Genomic DNA, 21,480 nt, shown 5'->3' on the forward strand with positions numbered 1-21,480 from the left:
GAGAAGTGTTCTTTTTCCAGTCACTAGTCAGTGTTTTTTAAACTGTAGTGATTTAAAACACTGAGGTTTTGTCTGCATCATCACCTGAGAACATTTTCTTTAGTGATTCCTGGCCCATAGTTTAAGAGCTGTTAAATGTTAGTAATAATACTTGTTCGTGAGCCAGAAAATTCTGAATTGCCTCCTGTGCTTGTGTAAAATTTAAGTGGCAGAAGATGATGTCTGTGTTGAACAACTTGGTGGAATTCTCCTTCCAGGCAATGACGAACAGTCGCGAACAGACAACCGTCAGCGCAACTCAAGAGAGGCGAAAGGGAGGACAGCGGACGGGTCTCTTGAGGTAACCCTGCTCATGTGGGAAGTCTGTACTCTTAAAATTGCATTGTGTCCTATAGTAACAGTAGAGTCTTCTGTTGTGCATTGTGAGTGATACTGTAGCCTTGTGATTCCATATTCTTTGACTCCCTAATCACATCTACAAAAGTTGTGTTACAAAATTATGCAGATGCTCAGGACTCTAAATATATCAAGCTGTGTAAAGATGCAATTTTGTAATGCTGTTGAGCTCTGTCTGATAAAAAACTGATGACAAGTCCCAAGGATGTACTAACCAGCTTGATTTCAGTCTCTGTTCTTACTAGTGCTTTGATTTTAGCTTTTATTTCTTGCTGTGTTTTTGTCTATTTTCTGTGTACCTGAGGGAAGAAAATCCTTAACATATATAAAGAGTGTGTGTTGTAGCCAGAATCCTCAGAGTAAGAAAGATTAAACTTCAGAAACAACCTCCACTACTAAATGAAACATTTGTAATTGAAGGCTATTCAGTCTAGAAAGTAAGTTTCAAATTCACATCAAGAAACTTTTCAAGCAACAGGTTTGAAATATCTTGTAACCTTTAAATATTTTAAAGCTTTTTATAAAGATATTTCCACATTTTTTCAAATGCTTTGTTTCATAAAGTTATCAAGGTGATACCTTATGTATATATGTTAAGTTTCCCCACATGGAAACTGTCCTTGCTGTAAGTGGTAGCTTGCAAACCTTCCACCATCTCTTACTGCATAGGATGAGTTAAGTTGGGAGGAAGAAACACAGAAGTGCTGCAAGCTGCTGCCTCTGTGTGGTGGTACCAGGAGTCAGGGTTCCAAAGGGGCATCAGGGTGACTCTTGGCTTGGTTTTTGGAAAACCTGGTTAAGAAAGGGAAAAAACTGAATAAGTGACCAGTGCTTAGTTTTTGAAATGGGAGTGCTGAACTTAAAGGTGTAGTAATTGAATAGGGATATGAAATGCAAGTAATTGACTTTGCAAAACAAAAAATAAATAATGGCCGTGTGAGTTTTATAATTAATTAGTAATTACCTTACCAAGTTTGAAGTAGGCAGTGAGAAAATGTGGTGCTGAAAAAAAATACATAAGGCACTTAAATCATGGGGGCTTTTATCTATTGCCCCAAGATTTGGATGCAGTAACATGTTACAAGAAAATAAGGACTTGCATGTTGTTCAGATTTGGCTGAGCAAGTTGCAAAATTCATGTTACATGTAAAGGAATAAGCATTTGCCTCCTTTGCAAGCATAAAAATACGCTTTCAACATGCTCTCTTGAAATTTTTTATGACCACTTAAAAAGACTGCAGAAGTTTTTTGGGTGTATTAAATTGATCTTTTTTTTTCAGATTCAAAAAGGTCTGAGTAGAATCTGAGATTCAGAGATGCTGCTATGAAATGACTCTGTGTCATTTGGGGGCTTTTTGCTTATAAAGAGTAGGAAATCAAATTACTAGAAGTTGAAATAATGTTTCAAGGATCCATCGGACATTAATTCAACTCTTTTGTGCACAAACAAACTGTAATTTTTTCTCTTAGCTCCAAATGCTAGGTAGATGGCAGAGGATTTTTTGGCTCACAGGTATGTGGCATTTTTTGAACAGAAAAGAATTTTCACCCTCCCCTGCAGCTGGATACATTTAACAAAGCCATGAGGGGCTGGCACTATTTGCTGCTCCGAGAGCGCCCAGGGGTGGAGGAAAGGAGGAGAATGCTTTGTATAACTGTAAATTGTTCCAGATCAGAACTGACTGCAATAATGAAAGGAGTGTCCACACTCAAACCTTACAGAATACCTCGAGCGAAGGCAGCCGGCTGCGCACGGGCAAGGAGCGGAACCCCAAGAAGGAGAAGACGGACAGCGCGGACGCTCAGCAGCCGCTGGTCAACGGAGTCCCCTAAACTGCATAACTCTGAAGTCATACTTCCTATACTGTTTCAGTAATTCCTATTCCATGTTAGAGAAACTTGTTAGGCCAAAGACAAAATAGTAGGCAAGATGGCGCAGGGCATGAAATGAACATATGTTCTCTGTTAGCCTTTTTTAACATCAACAGTATGCAGTTGTTTTCAGAATAAGAAGTTATTCAAATATTTGCATAAAAATACCTGAACTTCTGAAAATCGCTTCCAAGTACATATTGCAGTTCAAAAGATGAAAGATTCTTTTTTGTTTGTTTTAAAAATACTGAGCTGTGCATTGGTAAACTTTCTGTTCAGTTGTACCATTTTAACACATCGGGTCAAATTCACTGCTCAATTTCAATTTTCAGAATAAATAGTGTTTGCAGTAATCAAATTGGCTTCTGTTTTCAATCTAACTTACCAGTTCTTCATGAAATGCTATGTCGTTTTATGTCCTGTGTCAGTTCACATTCTGGTCCACCTTTTTCAATATTTTGGTGGACCCTGAAATCTGTGTGATGTAACAATTGTCATTTTCATTAGCAAAAAAGTTGTATGATCTGTGCCTTTTTTATATCTTGGCAGGTAGGAATATTATATTTGGATGCAGAAATCAGGGAAGATGAGTTGGTAACACTAAATGTAAAATATATGTAGCAATCCTTGTCAGACGTTAGTACTTTATAGACAAGTGCATGCTTTCCATAATTTTTTCCTTACATAAACATTCAGTTAGGCAGTTATAAGAATAGGAAATTTATTTTGCACTGAAGATTTGGCAAATAGTGTTATTGAAAAAGGGGTGTAATTTTTTTTCTTTGTAGGCAGTACAGAAGCTTTTTTTTTTAAAAAAAAAAAAAACTAAAAAAAAAAATCTTTCCATTGTGGAAAACTAAAAAACTCATTGTTACTGAGGGAACAAGTGTAACATGTTCACAAGCTAGTAGTGGGTGCCTGCTGTTTGGCCAGATGACCAGCCTAAAGCATTGATGGTTTTCATCCTCCCAAACTTTTTGAATTGCTTATTTTAATTTGGGGGCTATTTCAGGAGAGGTAAGAAGAAAGTCACCACATTATGCCCTGGCAACTACAGATACAGTAGTTGAAATATTGAAGGTAAAATAAAAGTTCTTCATATTTTGAGCTGCAGGGTCCTAATTACCAGCCAATATGAAGGTGTCACAGAATTTGATGCAAAGTACAGCTGTACACCAGGGAAGGGGGGGAAGTGGTGGGAGGAGCTGTGCTTTCTTTCATTTCTGATCACACGTTAAACTTACTGGGCACAACTGCATAGAGACCTTCATTTTAGTCCATTTTTGTTCAGATTACTCCAGAAGGAGAGCCACTGTTTATGTACAGAATTGTACAAACTTGACCTTGCCTCTGATATATTTTGTGAGTTTTGTTTCTTTGCTTTCTTCATTCTTTTTTTTCCTTGCATACAGGTGAGCATACTAAAACTGGCAACGAACTGCACATGATTTAACAAATATAAAAATGTCTTAAAAAGTATTGCCAAACATTAATGTTGATTTCTAGTTATTTATTTTGGGAATGTATAGTATTTGAAAACAGAAATTGGTACCTTGCACACATCATCTGTAAGCTGTTTGGTTTAAAATACTGTAGATAATTAACCAAGGTAGACTGACCTTGTAATGTAACTGCTCTTGGGCAATATTCTCTGTACATATTAGCTACAACAGATTGGATTTTATGTTGACATTTGTTTGGTTATAGTGCAATATATTTTGTATGCAAGCAGTTTCAATAAAGTTTGATCTTCCTCTGCTAACTGATGTTGATGCAATCCTTATGAATGATTGCTTTAAAAAATCTCAACTGACAGAAAGTAGGAAGTATTTCTTTGTTTAGACTTTAACTTGTAGCCATTGTTTATTTACACATTTTAGAAAAATCTCAGATACTACCAGATTTCAAAAATACAGCACAAAATGCTCAAGAAGACACAGTCGCCTCATGGAATGGTACAGTACCTGTTGAGTGGTCACACTTCATGCACTCATTTCTCACATTCAGTGGTTGAGTTCACTAAGGTGCTAACCCAGGTAAATGTGAAATTCCTAAACCACAGTCTGACTAATTGGCTGCATTCCATTTCCACGTGGGTTTTGGGGTTATGGCCTTTTTCAGTATTTGTGTACTTCACATACACCCCTTTCAGTTCATATTCCAGTGATTGAAAATGTTATTAAATTTCAACAAATTAACCTGTGAATCTAAATGTACACATTTATTTTGAAAAGTCATGTTGTTACAAAACTTGAAAGTGCAGCAATTGTCTGATGCTTGAGTTCAGGTCCGTCCTATTGGTAACTATTATAAAGTACGGTCTAATGAATGAAAATTATTTTTAAAATAAAGTTCTTTGAAAGAGTGAGAGGTATTTGTGAATCATGCCACAGTCTGAATTCAGGAAGGTTGAGCTCAAAGCTTATGAATTAAGAAATGCTTAAAAAAATAGAAAATTTGTGTTTCTGTTGTTTACCAAATGCATTTTTGTTACTGATGGGTGGGGAGTTAAGATATTCACAGTTGTTATTAAAACTTTGTCAAGGAAAAAATCTCTTTATTCAGCTTTTTTTTAAGCAGATAAAAATCTTTATATGAGCACTCATGAGTTCAAGAAGATAGGTTTAGTTTCATAAATACAGGAGTTATTTGGATCAGTTGCTGAGGAGCTTTTTCAGCCCTTCTTTGTCCCTAATATCAAATATTGTGTACCATGTTCAGGAAGGACATTGAGTGCTGTGAGTATGGGACTGAGTGTAGACCTTGCTTCTTCCTACAAGCACTTACTGTGAAAGGCAGCTTATTTTCCTGAACTGCCGTATGTTTCCCTGCAAAACCCTTCAATATTGAATATTAAAAGGAAAAATTTTAGTTTCCAGTGAATATTCCTCAGTCATTTCAGGAGACCTGCTGTACAGTTTGCTAAGTTCTCTGCTATTCTGCAAGAGAAGATGGGTATCAAATATTTTTATCCTGTGTATTGTTAAAGGTTTTTTCTATTTCCAGAAGCAGCAAGACTTGCAGTGGAATACCTGTGTTAAGGGGTGGGAGAGATGTGTTGCTGGTTCTGGTAGCTACTTAAAAGAATCTTTTAAAAAGTGACAAGGCTGAGCTTGTTTTTTCCACAGTAGTGTGTACTAAGCTTATTCATCATTCACTTGAACTTAACAGATTTTTATCCTAAAAGATGCCAGTCAAAGAGTCTTTTCCAGACATTCACACCCATGAAAATTGGGGTGACTAGGGGTGTTTGCACAGTTAAGATATTAAGGCAGCTTAATATATGTTAGGAAAAGTGAGGTTAGACCTCCTGAGCTTAGTGTTCTGAGTAGATTCCACTTGGATCACAAGGTTCTCCTTGCCAGAGGTTCATTAGACTTAAGCACAATGTGAGTTTCACATATTTTTATGCTGTGATTTACAGAAACAGCTCTACTCTGGCAGGGGGAGTCTTTGATAGAGGACTGTGGATCTTTTGCCTGCATGGGAGATGAATCTGGTTTTCAACAAACAATTTTTTAAAATGCATCACACATCTGTCACTTGTGCTTTCACAGTTACAAAGGTCATTCATCTGAAATAGTTTGATAGAAATAATTGCTGTTAAACCCAGATGAGTCAGTTTGCCATAATTATTCTTTTTTTACATTGTTTAAAAATTACTTTACAATAGACTTTAAAGCAGTATTTTTGTGTGCTTTGAGTACTGTATAGAATTGGATTATAAGAAAGAACAACCATCATAGGTAATTTTGTGTATTGACTGAAAATTCGCTAGGAGAAAATGTTTACTTACAGTTTTGCACTGCATTTAGGAAACTGGTTTCCAATAAAATCAGTTAATTTAAAGCAAAAAATGATCACATGGATGTAGTCTGTAAATGCAAAGAACTTGAGTGTTGAAGAGAGGTTAGGACAAACATTAAGGTGTGGTTTGGGGTCTGGATGTGCTTTTTTGCCTGGTGCACTCAGGCTGAGCCTCAGGTGTAGACTACAGCTGCAGCAAGGGAAGTCAACACTCCTAAATGTAGTTACTCAATTTAGTGCTCTGTTTAAGGGGGGGGGGGATTTTCTGTGGTTCTTAGCAGTCTGAAAAGTCCTATGTCAAAAATCCATCACTGTCTGGAGTGTTCCATGAGGTAAATCAGCATGGAAAATCTCACATGTAAATCATATGCTTCAGAAAAGGAAGTCTTGGGGATCAGACATTTCCAGGTATCTCCTTACGGGAGCCGCTGAGAGTGGCTGAGTCCAGTCTGGGTGTAGAGTGAAACAATGAAACTGAGGATACTGTGTATTGTTGCTTATTTTAGTAAGGTAGTGCTGCATATAAATGAGGTTGAAGAGAGTCACCCTTTAAACTCATTTTGCAGTTAGCTGAAATGAGGAAAAAAACCCATGTGAATATATAAGTTTTTTCAGGCTCACTTATCAGTTCAGATGGCTGTTGTAGTAAACTGCAACTGCTTTAGGCAGCTCATCTGTTAGGGGAACTGCTGATTTGATGACATCTGCATTTACTTTAGGGCTTCTGTATATTTTAAAAACACTGCTCCCAGTCTATTCAGAGCCTTTCCTTAATACAAGGAATGGAAGTGGTAGAATCCTAGAATGTTCGGGTTTGGAAGGGAGCTTAAAGATCCTCTAGTTCCAGCCTCTGCCTCGGGCAGGAACACCTGCCTGTAGACCAAGTTGCCGAGAGCTCCATCCAGCCTGGCCTGGAATGCCTCCAGGCACAGGGCATCTAGAGCTTCTGTGGGCAACCTGTGCCAGGGCCTCACCACCCTCATTGTGAAAAACTTCAGCTTTCTATCTAGTCTAATTGGAACCTCTTTTTGTTTAAAACTGCTGCTCTTTGTCCTATTGCACAGGCCCTGCTATAAAAGGCTTCTCCATTTTTCCCATGTAGCCCCTTTAGGTACTGGGAGGGGCCCTGATGTGTCCCCAGAGCCTTCTCCAGGCTGAAGCACTCCAGGTCTCTCAGCTTGTATTCAGAGCAGAGCTGTTCCAGGCCTCTGGTCACCTTCATGACCCTCTGGGCAAGCTTGAAAATCTCCTTCATGTGGGGAGAACTTGTGGTTTAACTCCAGTCAGCAACAGCAGGTAGCTGCTCACTCACTCGCTCACTCAGTGCTCTCCTCCCCCTCCACCCTCCCACTGGGGATGGGAATCAGAGGAAACTAGAGAGTAAAACTCATGGGTTGATACAAAAATACTTTAATAATTGAAAGATAATAGAATACAATCATAATAATTGTGATGAGAAGGAGCAAGAGAGATTAAGTCCAATAGGAGCGAGAGCTGCCCAATACAATTGCTCAATACACTGACCAGTGCCCAGCCCACCCCTGGGCAGTGTTTGGCATCTCTCGTCCACTTTATGTCCTGAGTGTGATGTGCCATGGTGTGGAATATCCCTTTGGCCAGCCCAGGGCAGCCATCCTGGCCATGTTCCCTTCTGGTTTCTGGTCCACCTGCCCCCTCCCAGAGCAGGGGAACCCAAAAGTCCTTGATTGAGAGTAGAAATGCTTAGCAATAACTAAACATCAGAGTGTTATCAGCATTAGTCTCATCCTAATTCCACAGCACAGCACTGTGCCAGCTACAAAGAAGAAAATTTAACTCTATGCCAGCTAATATCAGGCCAGACCTCCAGAGCTGGTTGCAGTACACCAGGTGGGGTCTCAAGAGAGTGGAATGGAGGGGCAGAATCACCTCCCTTGACCTGCTGGCCATGTTCCCTCTGATGCAGCCCAGGATATGATTGACTTTCCAAGTCTAAGAAAGATGTGTGTCAGATTTGTGCTTCAAGTGTGCAAATATTTGGTAAAGCAATACCTAATTAATTCACCTTTCAAGGATTAGTGAGAAGCTCTAATTTAAGCATTCTGACTGAACTTTTTGATTTGAGAGGAGTGTGTTTTGATCTCTTACCTGGTCTGCTCAATTAGGTGATATTTCTGTGTTGTACACTGGAGTGTGACTGGTAAGAGTATGAACTTGTTTTTAACTTGGTGAATTAGAATACCTGAGAGGCTTTCCAACAGTCTCAGCAGGGGCCAATTTCACCCAAAGCCCACTGAGCTTGTTCTGGCCCCTCAGTTGCTCCATCCTGTTCCATGCACCTGAACTGAGGGTGGTGACTGTGACGTGCTGTGGTTCCACGGTTGTCAGGGCCAGTCTGTGCTTGCTGCACCCTGGGGAGCTGCTCATGCCCTGCTCAAGCATGGCTGGAGGAGACAGCAAAAGAAGTAAGTAATGGCAAGAAAAAGAATTTTCTCTTTACCTTGTTTTCCTTCTCCCTTGTTTTCCCAATTTGTCATGAATGGTATTAAATTTTAATAAGACTCTTGGAAAACATTATTCCTGCCCTCTTCAGAAATAATTTCACATTACCAAAGTAGTTTCTCTATGGGATAGAACAGGTTTGTATAATCCTCTATAGCACAGGCACTTCCAAGGGCAGGGAACTTTCCTCACTGAGCAGGAGTGCGGAAAGAGCTGACCCTTCCAAGGGCAATATCCACATGAAATGCAGTCAGTCTCTTCCCTGTGCAGCACTTCAGAAAACAGGGCTCTCCCCTCCCCAGTCTCTCTGAGACAGACAAACTGTCTCTAGGTTTAAGCTGTCTTTAGAACTAAGTGGTAATAATTGAAAAAAGCCCTTTTTAGGGTAAAACAGGAGGGGCAGGCAAAGTGAAATACAGCATCTGTCAAAGCAGTCATCAGGGGTTGCTTGCAGGTACAAAACCCAGATTAAACCTGCTGGTAAATTACTATGAATCACATGGGGATTTCTAAAAGTATTTTTGTCCCTAATACCATTTTGAACCACCTTTTAAAAATGCTATCCAAAGCTCTGCATATGCTCCAATTGTGAAAAGAGTGAAGAATTCAATGAGCTAAACTAGAATTCAGTTTTAAGCTTTCAAAAATTATTCATTCTTCATTCTTGATTCTGTTCATTGAACTCACATTAAAATTTTTAGCTAAATATTATCTTTTTAAGTGCCAGGTGTCCAGCTCTGGGATACTTCAGAAAGATAATTTTTTGGCTAGTCTCTGTTAACAAGATGACTTCCTTTCAACTCCCTTCAAATGACTAATTTCTTCCAAATCATTTATTGTTAATATATACACGTATATTTTCAATGGGTTTGGGCCTCTTTCTTGCAAAAAAAGGCAGTCCTGCTCTGTGCAGCAATCAACTGTCAGGTTTGTTCTAACCCATAAATATGAACATTAATAATTTGTTTTATGCAGGGCCCCATACCTATTACTGCTCTTGGTTTCATTGCAGTGATGCTGCCCTTGGGCACCCGTTGGGTGTGGGTCTTCCTGGTCCTGCTCCTGCTTTGTAGCATCCACTCACGTGAGTATTGCAAGGACAGAAACATTCTCAGAGAAGCAGCAAGCACTTTGACTAGCAAGCAGTCTTGGGAATGCTTGGAAAATACTGGGAAATATTACAAGCAATTGCTTCAGATTGGATTGATCCATTCTGAGACTTAAATAGAGCAAAATATTTTTTTTCCTGCAACTATATTTCCTATTTCCCTCTGTGCATCTGTACAAGAAATACATCCTGCTGGTTTCATCCCTGTCAGTACAACTTACTTTTATTTCACAGTTGATCATTGATTTTTCTTTTTTTCCCCCAATTATAGATTATTCTATTTTTTTCCTTCTTCTTGCTGAAGAATTATCCAAAAGATTGAAGTTGCTCAATACCTGAGTTTTTGGTTAGGCTGTGATCTCACTTCTGTCACAAGGACTCTAACACCATGAAATGGCTTTCAGCAAACTCCATCTCTGAAAGCTATTAAAGTGGTGATGGTGTAAGTTTCCCTCATGGAGAGGAAAAAGGAAAACAGGTGGAATATTGGGTCTCTTTCTTCCCCCTCACTGGGGAGTGGTTAAATGCCAGTGGAGTCCTACTGTGATTTGCACTTTTGGTGTAATGAAAAAGAGATGTAGGGAGGCAGCAAGGTTTACTGATCCCATTTTTTTTTTTTTAGAATAGTGAAAATGAAAGGTGATTGGGAAGTCCCAGAGTAAGAAATCAGCAGCATTTGTGTAAACAGTACCTCTATATTTAGAGATGTTTTGCTCTACTATGCAACTGCAGCAGGTCACTGTCTGAAATAAGAAGCTGGAATAGATGCATGTTTGGTTGTGTCTGATAAAGGTGCCTTTCACCATATTTCTGTGTTTTAATTGGGGTCTGATCTTTAAAAAGTTAGAAGTTCTGCTTGTGTGCATAGGAAAAATATAACTATACATGCAGCAAGCTTTTTCATCTAACCTGCACCTCATAGGTGAGCAGCAGGGCTTTTTATCCTTGACAATTTCCACCTGAATGCATTCTTTAATTTAAATTTTACAGCTTTAGTTCTTTACTCATTGTGGTTCATGAAGCAATTTAAAGCAATATAAGTGAATACAACAGAAAGACATCTGTGCTTAACCTTGCTAGCCATCAGTAGACACAGTTTCCTGATGACTGTAAATGCCTTCCTAATGAGTAATAATCAGTATGAAAATGTCATTGCTTTAATTAATTACGGATAGTTTTGATGGTAATGAGCTAATCATTGTGAACTTTCAGTTCTCGCAGCACCGATTCAGCCTGATTCAGAGCAGAGTGCAGAGGAACCCAGCAAACCCAACATGACAATGAAAGGTGTATTTGAATCTTTCTTAAGCTTCTTCAGTCCAATGAGTAAGTGTCACTTCACCCTGCAGCTTTATTTCTCTCTTCCTTCCCACTTCTGCCTCACTTCCAGTCCACCCTCCCTCCCATCACTGTCAGCAGTTCATGTGTTTAAAACCCTCAGTCTAATACTGCAAAACTCACTAGAGCTCTTGAAAATAGGATTGTTAAGTGCCTCTTTGGGACAATCACAGATTTGTTTGCATTGCTACCCTCCTGTAAAACCTCCATCACCAGTGATGTGACTGTGCTGGAAATGCTGGAATTATGCTGGAAGTTTGGCATGGGATCCACCATGCCTAGCTTTGTTGTATCTCATCTGGACTAGTTTTCCAGTCTTCCCATGTACACATAGAGAGAAAAGGAATTTGTCACAGTCTGAATGAAAGAAGGATTTTGTCCCACACTGGTGTCTCTCCCACTTCTGGTGGCTAAGGAAGGCTTCAGGCCTGTTAGATTACAGTGATCCACTCACCTTTGGACTGCTGAAGTAAAATTACAAGAACTACATTATTTCATAAAATTATAGAGACGGAAATTGTAGGGGAGTAGAATACAAGAAAATAAAGATAGTGTAGAAAGTAATCTTACCCCTAAGGAGTTGCTGGGCCAATTATCAAGGATTAGGAGCAGGCCTGACTTTAACAGGCCACAGCTGTACCCAATGAGAAGAAGAGTGCTGTAAAAGAGTGGCTGGTTGAGAGGGGAACTGGAGTCAGTGACTGCTTTGTGAAGAAGAGTCAGTGTTCTGAGCAGCTGATGATGAGAAACACCAAGAAGGTATGGAACTTTTGCAATAGGAGATAACAGCATGGAACCCCTGCAATAGGATGACAACTGGAAATCACAATGCTAACTTGCTAATATCAAAAAGCAAAATAATAGGAGCACAAAATATATTTGTTCTGTATAAAAACTGCCAGCCTGGTTCCATAACCAGACCATAGACTAGTGAGAAGGAGAAATGCACTTTTCACTTGGTGTGTTTCTGCATTAATATCAGTGTGTCTCCACCACTACTGCTCACATGTAGGCCTAAGTAAACACGGAGGACTGATGAAGATCCTGATCCCCCCCCCCCCCCCCCCCCCTTTTAATAAACTGAATTTGGCTACCAGTAATGTCTCTGATAAATGTGAGACTGACAATACAGCCAGTCCTGGGGGAGTTGTTGGAACCAAATGATGCTTTGCAGCTGCTGTGTAACATAAGGGATGAGATATGATGTTTTATAGGGATTAAATATACAGAGGCGTCTGCTATTTATAACTATCTTACACATTCAAACCATTCCCACAGAGTATCTCATGATTATCAATAAATCTGCTATTAAATAGGAAATCTCAAAAACTGCTTAAATGTGTTGTTCATTAACTGTATTGTGGGGGGGTTTTCATAGCAGCTGTTTTTTCAGCTGCTTGCAGAAACAAATAATAAATGCCAAATAGAGATGGTTAGTTGTAATATAGTCCTACAAAAAAGAAAAGAAGCCTTAAATTTCTGCTAGTTTTTAATTAGAAACAGAACAGTCAGAAAACTTAGTTTGTCTTTTTCACTTACTTTACCCAACCTAAGTATAAAATGTGCCACAATGTTTAGATTCAGCTTTGTAATAGATCTTTACAGAAACAAAGCAAATTGCAGAAGACTTTCTATGACATGATTTAGCTTTTCTGCTAATTTCAATATAAAAATTGGTTAGTTTTTGGGAGAGAACATATATAAATGTCAATGATATTGTGTCATGGCAGATTTAATTAATCAAAACATTCTTGATACACCAAAGTGATGGCTTCCTTCTGTTTCACATTGCTCCCAGGACAGACATCTTACCCAACATTGTTTTTGTTTTTTGTTTTTTTTTCTTTTTCAAGCTTGCCGCCTCAGCAATGAGCGACTCTTAACTCCTTGTCCTGTAGAAGGCCTGAACCTGACTGAATGCTCAAAAATTCACTGCTGTCCTTTCAGAATTGGCCAGGAGGAGCAGTGCTACATGCCAGTGAGAGATGGTGAGTGTGCTGCTCGGGGTTGCTGCCCCAGAGCAATCCCTGCCCCTGGTCACACAGTATAGTTCTTGTTGCTGTTTGTACCTTTGGCTTTCCAGGACACCCCTCTCTTTAAAGTAACTGTAAGCTTGCATGTATTTCTTCATCTATACTAATAAAGGAAACAATTAATTAATAGAAAATATTCTGGATACTGTCAAGCCCAGTACAAACAAAGAACAAGTGCCATACAAATAAATATAGTCACATATGTCATTACAAAGAATGAAGTAAAGGCTTTGTTTGCTGAGAGTGGGGGTTAATCCAAAGTAGTGACTCCATGAAAGTGCAGTGAATAAAAAGTGAAGGAACTGGATTTGTGTTTTACATGGTGAAGAGGAGGCTAATTGGCTGTTTAATAGCTACTGAAGCCTGTTTGGGAGGGGAGTTACAAAAATAAGAGTCACAAATTCTTCCTGGAAGAATCAGATGATTTAACAAGTAGGAATTGCCACTAACTGATGCTTAAGAAATTCAGCTCAGACATTAGGGAGGGAAAAGTTCATCAGAAAAAGGATGGAGTCCCCAGCCTTGGAGGTTTTCAAGACTTGGATAGAAAAGATACAATTCACTTGATCTCATATTGGTGGTAGCCTTGCTTCAGGAGGAAGATTGCTCTACATGATCTGCAGGAGTCTCTTATAACCAAAATGTCAGTGGTTCTGTATTATCAAATTTTAGCCTTAACATTACATTTTACCTCCTTTTTTCCTTTGAGCATCAACTTGGTGGGCATGATTTTTTTCCTCATATAAATGCAAAAAGCTCTTTTTGTAGATCCTATATTTCCTTATAACACCATAGTTATCTTTGCTCTACTGAAAGGTTTGTGTAAAATCTTAATTTTTAGTCTAAACTTTTCCTATTTGTCTAGCTTTCTAGAAACAGTTGTTGCTTTTCATGGAGGTTGCTTCAATAAACTGAAAAAAGCAAACAATTTAGAGGTGTTTTATTATAGGCATAATTACTGGGTGTGGAAGGGACCTCTCACAGCCATATAGTTAATCCTCCCTGTTCTACCAGCATTAGTTACAATGTGTTTCCCAGGGGCTGTGTCCAGTCAAATTCTTAATTTATCCAAGGACAAAAAACCAACAATGTAGGAAGAGTTTTCAGACACAAGCAATCTTGCTGAACATGGATAATAAGTTAGTAAAAAGAAACCATAATCTCAAACTTAGTGATTTAGTTCTTCCTGGTATAATTCAGTATACCTCCAATGATTTCAGAGGTGATATCCCAATTTTTAGGATGAGCTGACTTAACACAGATATGAAACCCCAAGGTTACTTGTCAGTTAACATGAATTCACTTTCTCTTGTTTGTGCTTCTTCAGGAGCATGCTGAGGTCAAAATAAGACTTTGAATTTTTTCTTGTGCTTGAGCAGCTCCACATTCCAGTGCTGGGGCAGCTGGAGTTACTACCAGCTAGATAACTTTGGATTGAAGGAAGTTTTATTCAGTGCTATCAGAATCGTTTGTTAATTAGGGACAAATTACAGAAATTCAAGGTTTTAATAATATTCAGTCCTAGTTTGGCCCTTTATAGTTTGTATAAAAGGCACTTCACTACAGCAAGAAGAAAAGCTGTACAATGAAAATTATAGCTCCTCTGCTCGTTTTTGAGATACATACTGAAGCAAATTTTAAAATTAAATATGCTTATTCATCTGTGACTGCTTGATTCCTCATTCCAGTTAGCTTTTATTGTTTGGACATCAATATCGAGGGCTGACTATTTTACAGAATTATTTGTTCATAGATTAATGAGCTCCTTGAATGCTCCTGGATGCACAGCATATGTCCAAAGAAAATGCAAACACTTACTGTTTGCCTTGTAGCAATCTGTTGACAAAATAGAAGCACTTAGCAGATATTAGACTCATGGCAGTTGTGTTTCTCAGCTGGTCACAGGCTGCATACTGAATGGTTCTTCTTGTTGGAAGTTTGCCTTGAATTTCACTGGGAATAAATGAGGCCTTAAGAAAATGCTACAAAAGTTATGAACTGAAGTAGATGAATAGAATTCATTTGAAAGATTTTGTCTTCATTCTTAAAGCAGCTTCTGGAGGACTTTGATTGGTTTTCTTAACTATTGTTTATTCCCCCCACTCAACAGTGCCCCATGCCCTAGGCTCAACCAAACCCTGGTTGCCTCTGAAACTAAACAAACACTTGTGCTTTTCCAACTGAAGTGAAATTTGAGACCAATTCTTTCTCACCTGAGCTCATTCCTAACATTTACTGTTTTGCCATTGTGCTGCTGAATCATAGAAACATTTAAGTTAGAATAGATCCTTGTGGTGATCGGTGAGTCCAACTCTAAGTTCATCTGAGAGGTGGCAGTTTTCCTTGGCATTTACTGAAGTCTTTAGGCATGAGTGTGTCTGAGTACACTCAGAGTTTGCTGATGAAACACCTGTCTGAGCTGTGATTTCATGGCACCAAAGGTGTCTCTCTTAGAGGTGATTGTGCCACCTGAGCCTCAGTGTCTGTATCAGAGTTGTTCAGAGCTAATGCAAACTTCTGCTGGCTCCACAGACGTGCAGCTGGCCATTCGAGTGGTTTTGATTACCGGAGGAGGATTTTTGTTTTTGGGATTTCTACCGTTCTGTTGCTGTGCCCTTTTGCAGAGAAGGTAAGTGTTTGCACATGACCAGACCTAATTTATGATGTACTGGTTCTAAATGGTGAAAATATGGAGAACTGACATGTTTTAACTAGGTGAGGGGAGACAAGATTGGGGGAAAAAAAGGGCAAGAAACTAATGTTCAAATATAAAAGAGGAATCCTATTTTGGAGCTACATAAAACAGAGAGTCAATTTGGCTTAAAGAAAAAAAGGTTATTTAATGCCCCAGTACTCTTTCTAAGACCTGGAAATAAAAGACTTGGACTTAATCTTACTTCACTTGCTTGGCAAGTTGCATGTAAAACACAAAAGCAGATTCCCTCCAGGACAGACCTGGAGTTATGCAGTAAGACAAGGAAGGGAAGAACAAAGTATGAGGCCTGAGTAGAGTGAGAAGAGGGGCTGTGAGTTGGGAATTAATGATCTCCAATGTTTCTAACATGCAGAGTGGGGTTTTTAATGTATAGGGCGCTTCACAGCCTGCAAGTTCTATGCAAGCAGTTTAGTGTCTGATAGTGTGAAGTGTTTCAGCATGTGTATGTGTTCTCAGGATGCAGGGAAAATGTAAACTCCACAACATCAAGGTCATTAAACTGATGGAATGAATTAACATAACTATGTTTTATTCTGCTTAGGTAGTAGTTCATATTGAATGTCTGGTGCTACAACTTGGTTAATATGACAGAATTGTCTTTTTAGTGCAGATTTTTTTTCCAAGTGTTAAACTTTTATTCTTCTAAGACATAGTAGTCTGTGTGGGATCATATACATGCACATATACACACACACATAGACTTTACTAATGAGGCTGCCTGGCAGATGGCTGTTTGCTGTGGAGTTCCACGTTTTGACAAAACCTGCTGTGAAAATCTCCACATTACATCTTACACTGTGCTCAACAGCTGATGCTCAGCATACAGATAGCTGCACTGAGTCATCAGTGACTCTGAAAGCAGGAGGCAAAGAATCGACATGAAATTATCATAAATTTTCTGGAAAATGAATTAATATGTATTCGTTTTGGGAGAATTCACATTAATGTTTAAATGATCATTTCTGTGGTTTTTCATGGCCAGTAAAGCTAGGAATTTTGCTCTTCTGCTGACTTGATTTTTTGCTTTGTTTTTTAATGCAGTAACTAACCAGATGCTAAATGGTTTAAATTTCCAATATCATACACTTAAGTTCGAGGAAAGGTGCAATCCTACCACACTGTAATTTTGAGTTTTACCAGTTTTAGAGACAGTTGATAGAGCTTTGAGAAACATTCCTTTAATAAGCCAAAAACCTCTCTGGATAGAAATTATTTTGTTTTCAACATTATACAGTCATTGTTGAGAGAGTCCTGTGTACAATGCCAAATCTGTGTACAAATGCAACTGGTGTGCACAAAAGTAAAAACTGTTCTCTAGAGTTATGGAAAAAAATAAGAGGACTTTTACTGATGAAATTTGGGATAATTGTTTAACTCCACTGTGCCTCTTCTAGAGTAAATTGCCAAGTTTCTATACCATGGCCAGACAAAGAAAATATAGGAACATGAAACTCCTGTAATATTGATAGAGGGAGCTGAGTACTCCTCTCCTTGCCGCACTTGATCAATTCTAGCTGATCTAATTTCCCAAGCCAGTGAGGCTTTGTTACTTTCCACATCCCCATGGACAAACTGTGTGTTTGCCTCCTTCCCATGGTGTTTCTCATGCAGGAAGCAGAATCTACACATCTGTTCCCTGCCAATTGGCAATTTCCCTTGTGTGCTATCAGCGCAGTATTTCCTGTCTAGAGCTGTGCTCTGATGGCTTTGCTATGCCCATAACTGTGCCAGCCTATCTTAATCCTCTCACTTTTGTTAGTCTTCTTTAAGAACTACATGCAAGGACAGGTAGGTTAAAACACTAAAGGTTAGAAAAATGCAGGTGCACTTAAATAGCCCTGTTTTTGAATAATACGGAGTAGATTTTAAAAATTGAATGGAAAAGTTTCTTCATTCCTGCCCAATCCCTAGTACAGCTGTGTTAAGAAGCCAACAGAATTTTGTTAATTTGTTACTGGGGAAATTTCTGGTCATGGTTGCATTGTCTCCCTATCCTTGCCTGCTGGGGATGAGACAAGCAGCCCTGTGCAGGAATTCCTCTCTCAGGAAGAGCTGGGCAGCAAGGGGTGTCCCAGGCCTGGCTGTGCCCTGTGTGGACTGGGCAGTGCTGGGTTAATGGCTGGGATTGATGACCTTAAAGGTATTTTCTGTCCTGAGTGATTCTGTATGAATCAAAAGGTGAAATTCATGAAAAAAATGTAAGAAATGGGAAAAACATTGAAATGCGTCTCCTCACCTTAATCTTTCTTCTGGTGATGAATCTTATGATGGCCTCTGAAATCAACTATAGCCTTTTGAGGTTTTTTCACTGGAGCTAGGATTTCATGGCTCAAGTTAGGTGACCTTCTCTAAATTCCTACTTTGGAAATCAACCAGTTTCAGCTGTTTTAATATGTTGCAGTCCTTGTGTCAATCCTTTACAAAAGATCAGCAAAAAAGTACAGAAAATTGCACGGGAAAAAAGAGCTGCTGAAAAAAAGAGCCGTGATGAAGAGATCCATCGCCACTTACTGGACTGACCTAAAGAACCAAAATGACAAAAAAGGAAGGTAAACTAACTTTGGGGTATTTTCTTGTTCTAAGTTTAGGGTTGTTCTGTTGAGTCTGTGTAGAATACTAAAGATATGCACTACCAAATACCTGCTGCCTGCCAGTGCAGCAGAATTGCTCAAAGGCATTGTCAGGGATCACCTCCAGTTCCTGTGGTGGGAGAGGTAATGAGTTTGCAAGAATTTGGTTGCTGTGCTGAGCTGCCAGCAGTGCCATGGACAGGCTGAGGGTAAAGCCCTCTGCCACTTCAGTGTTCCTTATCTCACGTGCGAAGTGCAGCATGAAAAGTGGAAACACAATGGGGTCTGCTGCTTTCAGGAGAGGCAAATCCATGTACAGACACTGAGGAGCCTTTCTTCCTGTATGGATAGGGTGGTTTGTAGCTGGGGCATTCCCAAAGCTCCACACCTTGGCATTCTTGCCATTCTTCCTCATTCTGAAGAGCAACTGACTACTGAAATAAATGTAATCTGAGAGTGAAATGCTATTTACTTCATGTGACCATGCCAAGCTATAGCCTGCTAAAGGTCACATGAAATAATAAAGTGTTAGGGAGGTCATTAGACAATAAAGAAATATTTCAGGGAGAGTATTGATTTGGCAGAAATGTAAAGGTGTCCCTAAATCAAGTCACACTCATGTTTGGGATTTTTTTTTTTCTCCCTTTGGTGTATAGGAACATCCACCTGATCCTGAAAATCAAGCAGAAGTCACCAGGACTATTTAGCTCTCTCCTAGAAAAGGACATGTTTTATTTTAGCATTGGAGTAATACAAAGTTGTTAACCCTTGATAATATTATTGATTTTGCAATTAAAGTTTTTTTCATTCTGGTTTCTTGCACTCATTCTATACCTCCTGTACAAAAAAACAACCTGGTAACACTGGGAGGCAAACTGCTCATGGCAACCCCTGAACAGTGAAGTCAGTGTTGTTTTCATCCACAGCATCCCTGTGGAGGGATATAAGGAGAGCAGTTATGTGTCCATCTGAACGTAGGGGTCAGCCTTAGAAAAAGATTAAGGGAGTGCTGTCACTCATTCAATTGGTATTGAGAGGAAGCTTGCTCTGGTTCCATACTGGATGGCCCCACGGCACAGTAGTGCTACTCTGGCTGAGGAGAACAGCTAATTCCTTACCAGGCTACAGAGGAATTGGGAAATCTGCTGTTGGGCAACTGCTTTAAAGATATGCTTGGCAAAAATATAGAGCACTTAAGGAAACTGTGAGAGTGTTGTCTCTGGAGTTGTTCTCTCTGCTGGGTATTGCTGCACCACACAACTTTTTTTGATCCTAGGATGACCTGTCTCCTGAAGTAGGTGATTCCAAAATGCAATTTTTTTCCATTTCTCTGTAGTGTAACAAAAATAAAAGAAACAAATGTGTAACACTTTTTGACAGCTGAGTGCAGAGTGAGCACCTGAAAGAATGTCAGTGGAAGTCAATATCACCCATAATAACACAATCACTTGTCATATTTCTTTGGGGCTGTGAAGTCCATGCAGCAGAATTTCCAAGAGCTGCAACTGGCAGGAATGGAGCTTTGGTCCTAAGCTGGAGAGTAAATATTATGAGTGATTCTTTGAAACTTTGTACATTCATAATTCCTTGTTTAAAACATTTTTCTTGGTTTCCTAAGTCATAAAAAAGTGGATCACTTAAAATCCAAGTGTAATGTGGGTGGAATATGCATATGGGTGATCTCATGAAGGGCTTGCTGCTGATCAGATGTAACTATATGCAGGGGTTTAAAGGCTGACATTGCAACCACTGTCATGAGCATTGTGTTACAGATGATTTGGTTAAAATTTTGTAAGCAAAGGTATTACACTCTCTTTGATGTGGAGCAACAGAACAATGGAAACTGAATAGGGCAATGTTTGCTTTCTAAATCTGATGTGTATTTGCTCTTTTTTGATATTATTTTTATGGAAGGTGAAGCACATATATAGACATCTTGACAAAGAAAAAGAATGTTCCCTGCTGCAGGAATTTCAAGGCACTGTCACAGCTGAACTGTGCACGTGACAAACCAGAGAAATCCCTGTGGCTGGTGATCATGGAGAGTGAGTTGTGCTCCACAGAAGTTAGGATTTCATGTGGTTATTCATGATTTTGATTTGAAGGGCAGTAAATTCCTCCAGTTTCCATGTCAATGGCAGTACAACTTGTTTCAATGTCACATAACATCCTGACAAAGGGACACACTGATAAACCAACTGTATCTAAGTGTGAGCAATCAGTGCATCTGCAGTCACTGTGCCTGGCAGCACCAGAACAAGAGGAGCACAAGCCAAATGTTCTGTTAGAGGAGGAGGTGAGATGAAAATTTACAGCCAGGGTTGTGTTCCCCTTAGTGGGACAGCAGTCCAGAGCACAGGGCACAAACATGTGGCCTGTCCTTTTCCATGCAGCAGCTTTGCTCCAAAGGTTTTCTAAAAAGCTGGAAGCTTTGCTTTTCAGTTGGAGAAGACAAAAGTTCTGATTTTGCATTTTAATTTCTCTGTTAGCTGGACAATGCATTGAATTAATAGCTTTCAAGCCATGGGTATCACTTAAATAACTGCTCTCTGTGCCTAAGATGTCATAAGAGCTATTTCATTGCTGTTGAAGGTCAAGATTGCCACCTTAGGGTCACAGCACAGATATTTATTCACAGGTCTGTGTGTGATGCAAACTGTACTGTCAATGTCACAGAAAGGTGGATGCTCTGATCAGCTGATTGGCTGCCTGCTTACACTGGATATTCAGATCCCGTGCAGAAAATGTTTTTGTTTACTTGTAGTTTGTGCTCCTGGACCTAACCATATTAAAGAACAATTTCAGCATGGGGTTCCCTCCCATCTAACTGAAACATGTCTTTTCCCCAGTGCCTAGGCTGCTGATTGTATCATGCATATCAAACCAAATTCAATTTTCCTTTGTCCCTTCTATCCCTTCCAAGAAGTCGATGAGGGCCCAGGTCAGCTACCAGAGGGCACAATCATTTTTGCCCGGCTCCTCACGGTACCTCTGTGGCTACAAAAGAGGCTGCTGAAAGCTGGGTGTGGTTCCCAAGAGTGCAGAAAAACCTTCCCGGCCCAGGCAGAGGGGAGGAACATCTCCAGTACTAAAACCAGGGACCACAAGATGGTGCTGCAGGAAAACATTTTTCCTGCCAAGGTTTTGGGTTCTGGAGAA

At 39.5% G+C, this 21,480-nt stretch overlaps 2 protein-coding genes across 5 annotated transcripts in view; both read left to right on the forward strand.

Annotated features, from left to right (window-relative positions):
• FMR1 (fragile X messenger ribonucleoprotein 1) overlaps positions 1-4,030 on the forward strand; it is a 29,788-nt gene extending 25,758 nt beyond the window's left edge. For 2 of the 3 annotated variants that reach the window (XM_058814416.1, XM_058814415.1), the window contains exons 14-15: positions 258-340; positions 2,068-4,030. In XM_058814416.1, coding sequence (XP_058670399.1) covers positions 258-340; positions 2,068-2,229 — 245 coding nt within the window. In that variant the 3' untranslated portion in view covers positions 2,230-4,030. The remainder of the gene's footprint in view (positions 1-257; positions 341-2,067) is intronic. The other variant, XM_058814417.1, reaches the window with a different exon arrangement.
• A 6,890-nt stretch (positions 4,031-10,920) lies between these two features.
• Positions 10,921-19,133, forward strand: LOC131564062 (fmr1 neighbor protein-like). 2 transcript variants are annotated; one of them, XM_058814320.1, is made up of 5 exons: positions 10,921-10,990; positions 12,856-12,990; positions 15,568-15,664; positions 18,153-18,300; positions 18,978-19,133. In XM_058814320.1, exons 1-4 carry the CDS (start codon positions 10,939-10,941, stop codon positions 18,268-18,270), a joined length of 402 nt encoding a protein of 133 aa, XP_058670303.1. In that variant the 5' UTR covers positions 10,921-10,938; the 3' UTR covers positions 18,271-18,300; positions 18,978-19,133. The 2 variants fall into 2 exon arrangements, 1 of the variants encoding a protein (XP_058670303.1); XR_009275347.1 differs by lacking the exon at positions 10,921-10,990 and adding an exon at positions 11,698-11,761.
• The last annotated feature ends 2,347 nt before the right edge of the window (positions 19,134-21,480 follow it).

This window comes from Ammospiza caudacuta, chromosome 14 (genome assembly GCF_027887145.1).
Source record: "Ammospiza caudacuta isolate bAmmCau1 chromosome 14, bAmmCau1.pri, whole genome shotgun sequence".
Lineage (NCBI taxonomy): Eukaryota > Metazoa > Chordata > Aves > Passeriformes > Passerellidae > Ammospiza > Ammospiza caudacuta.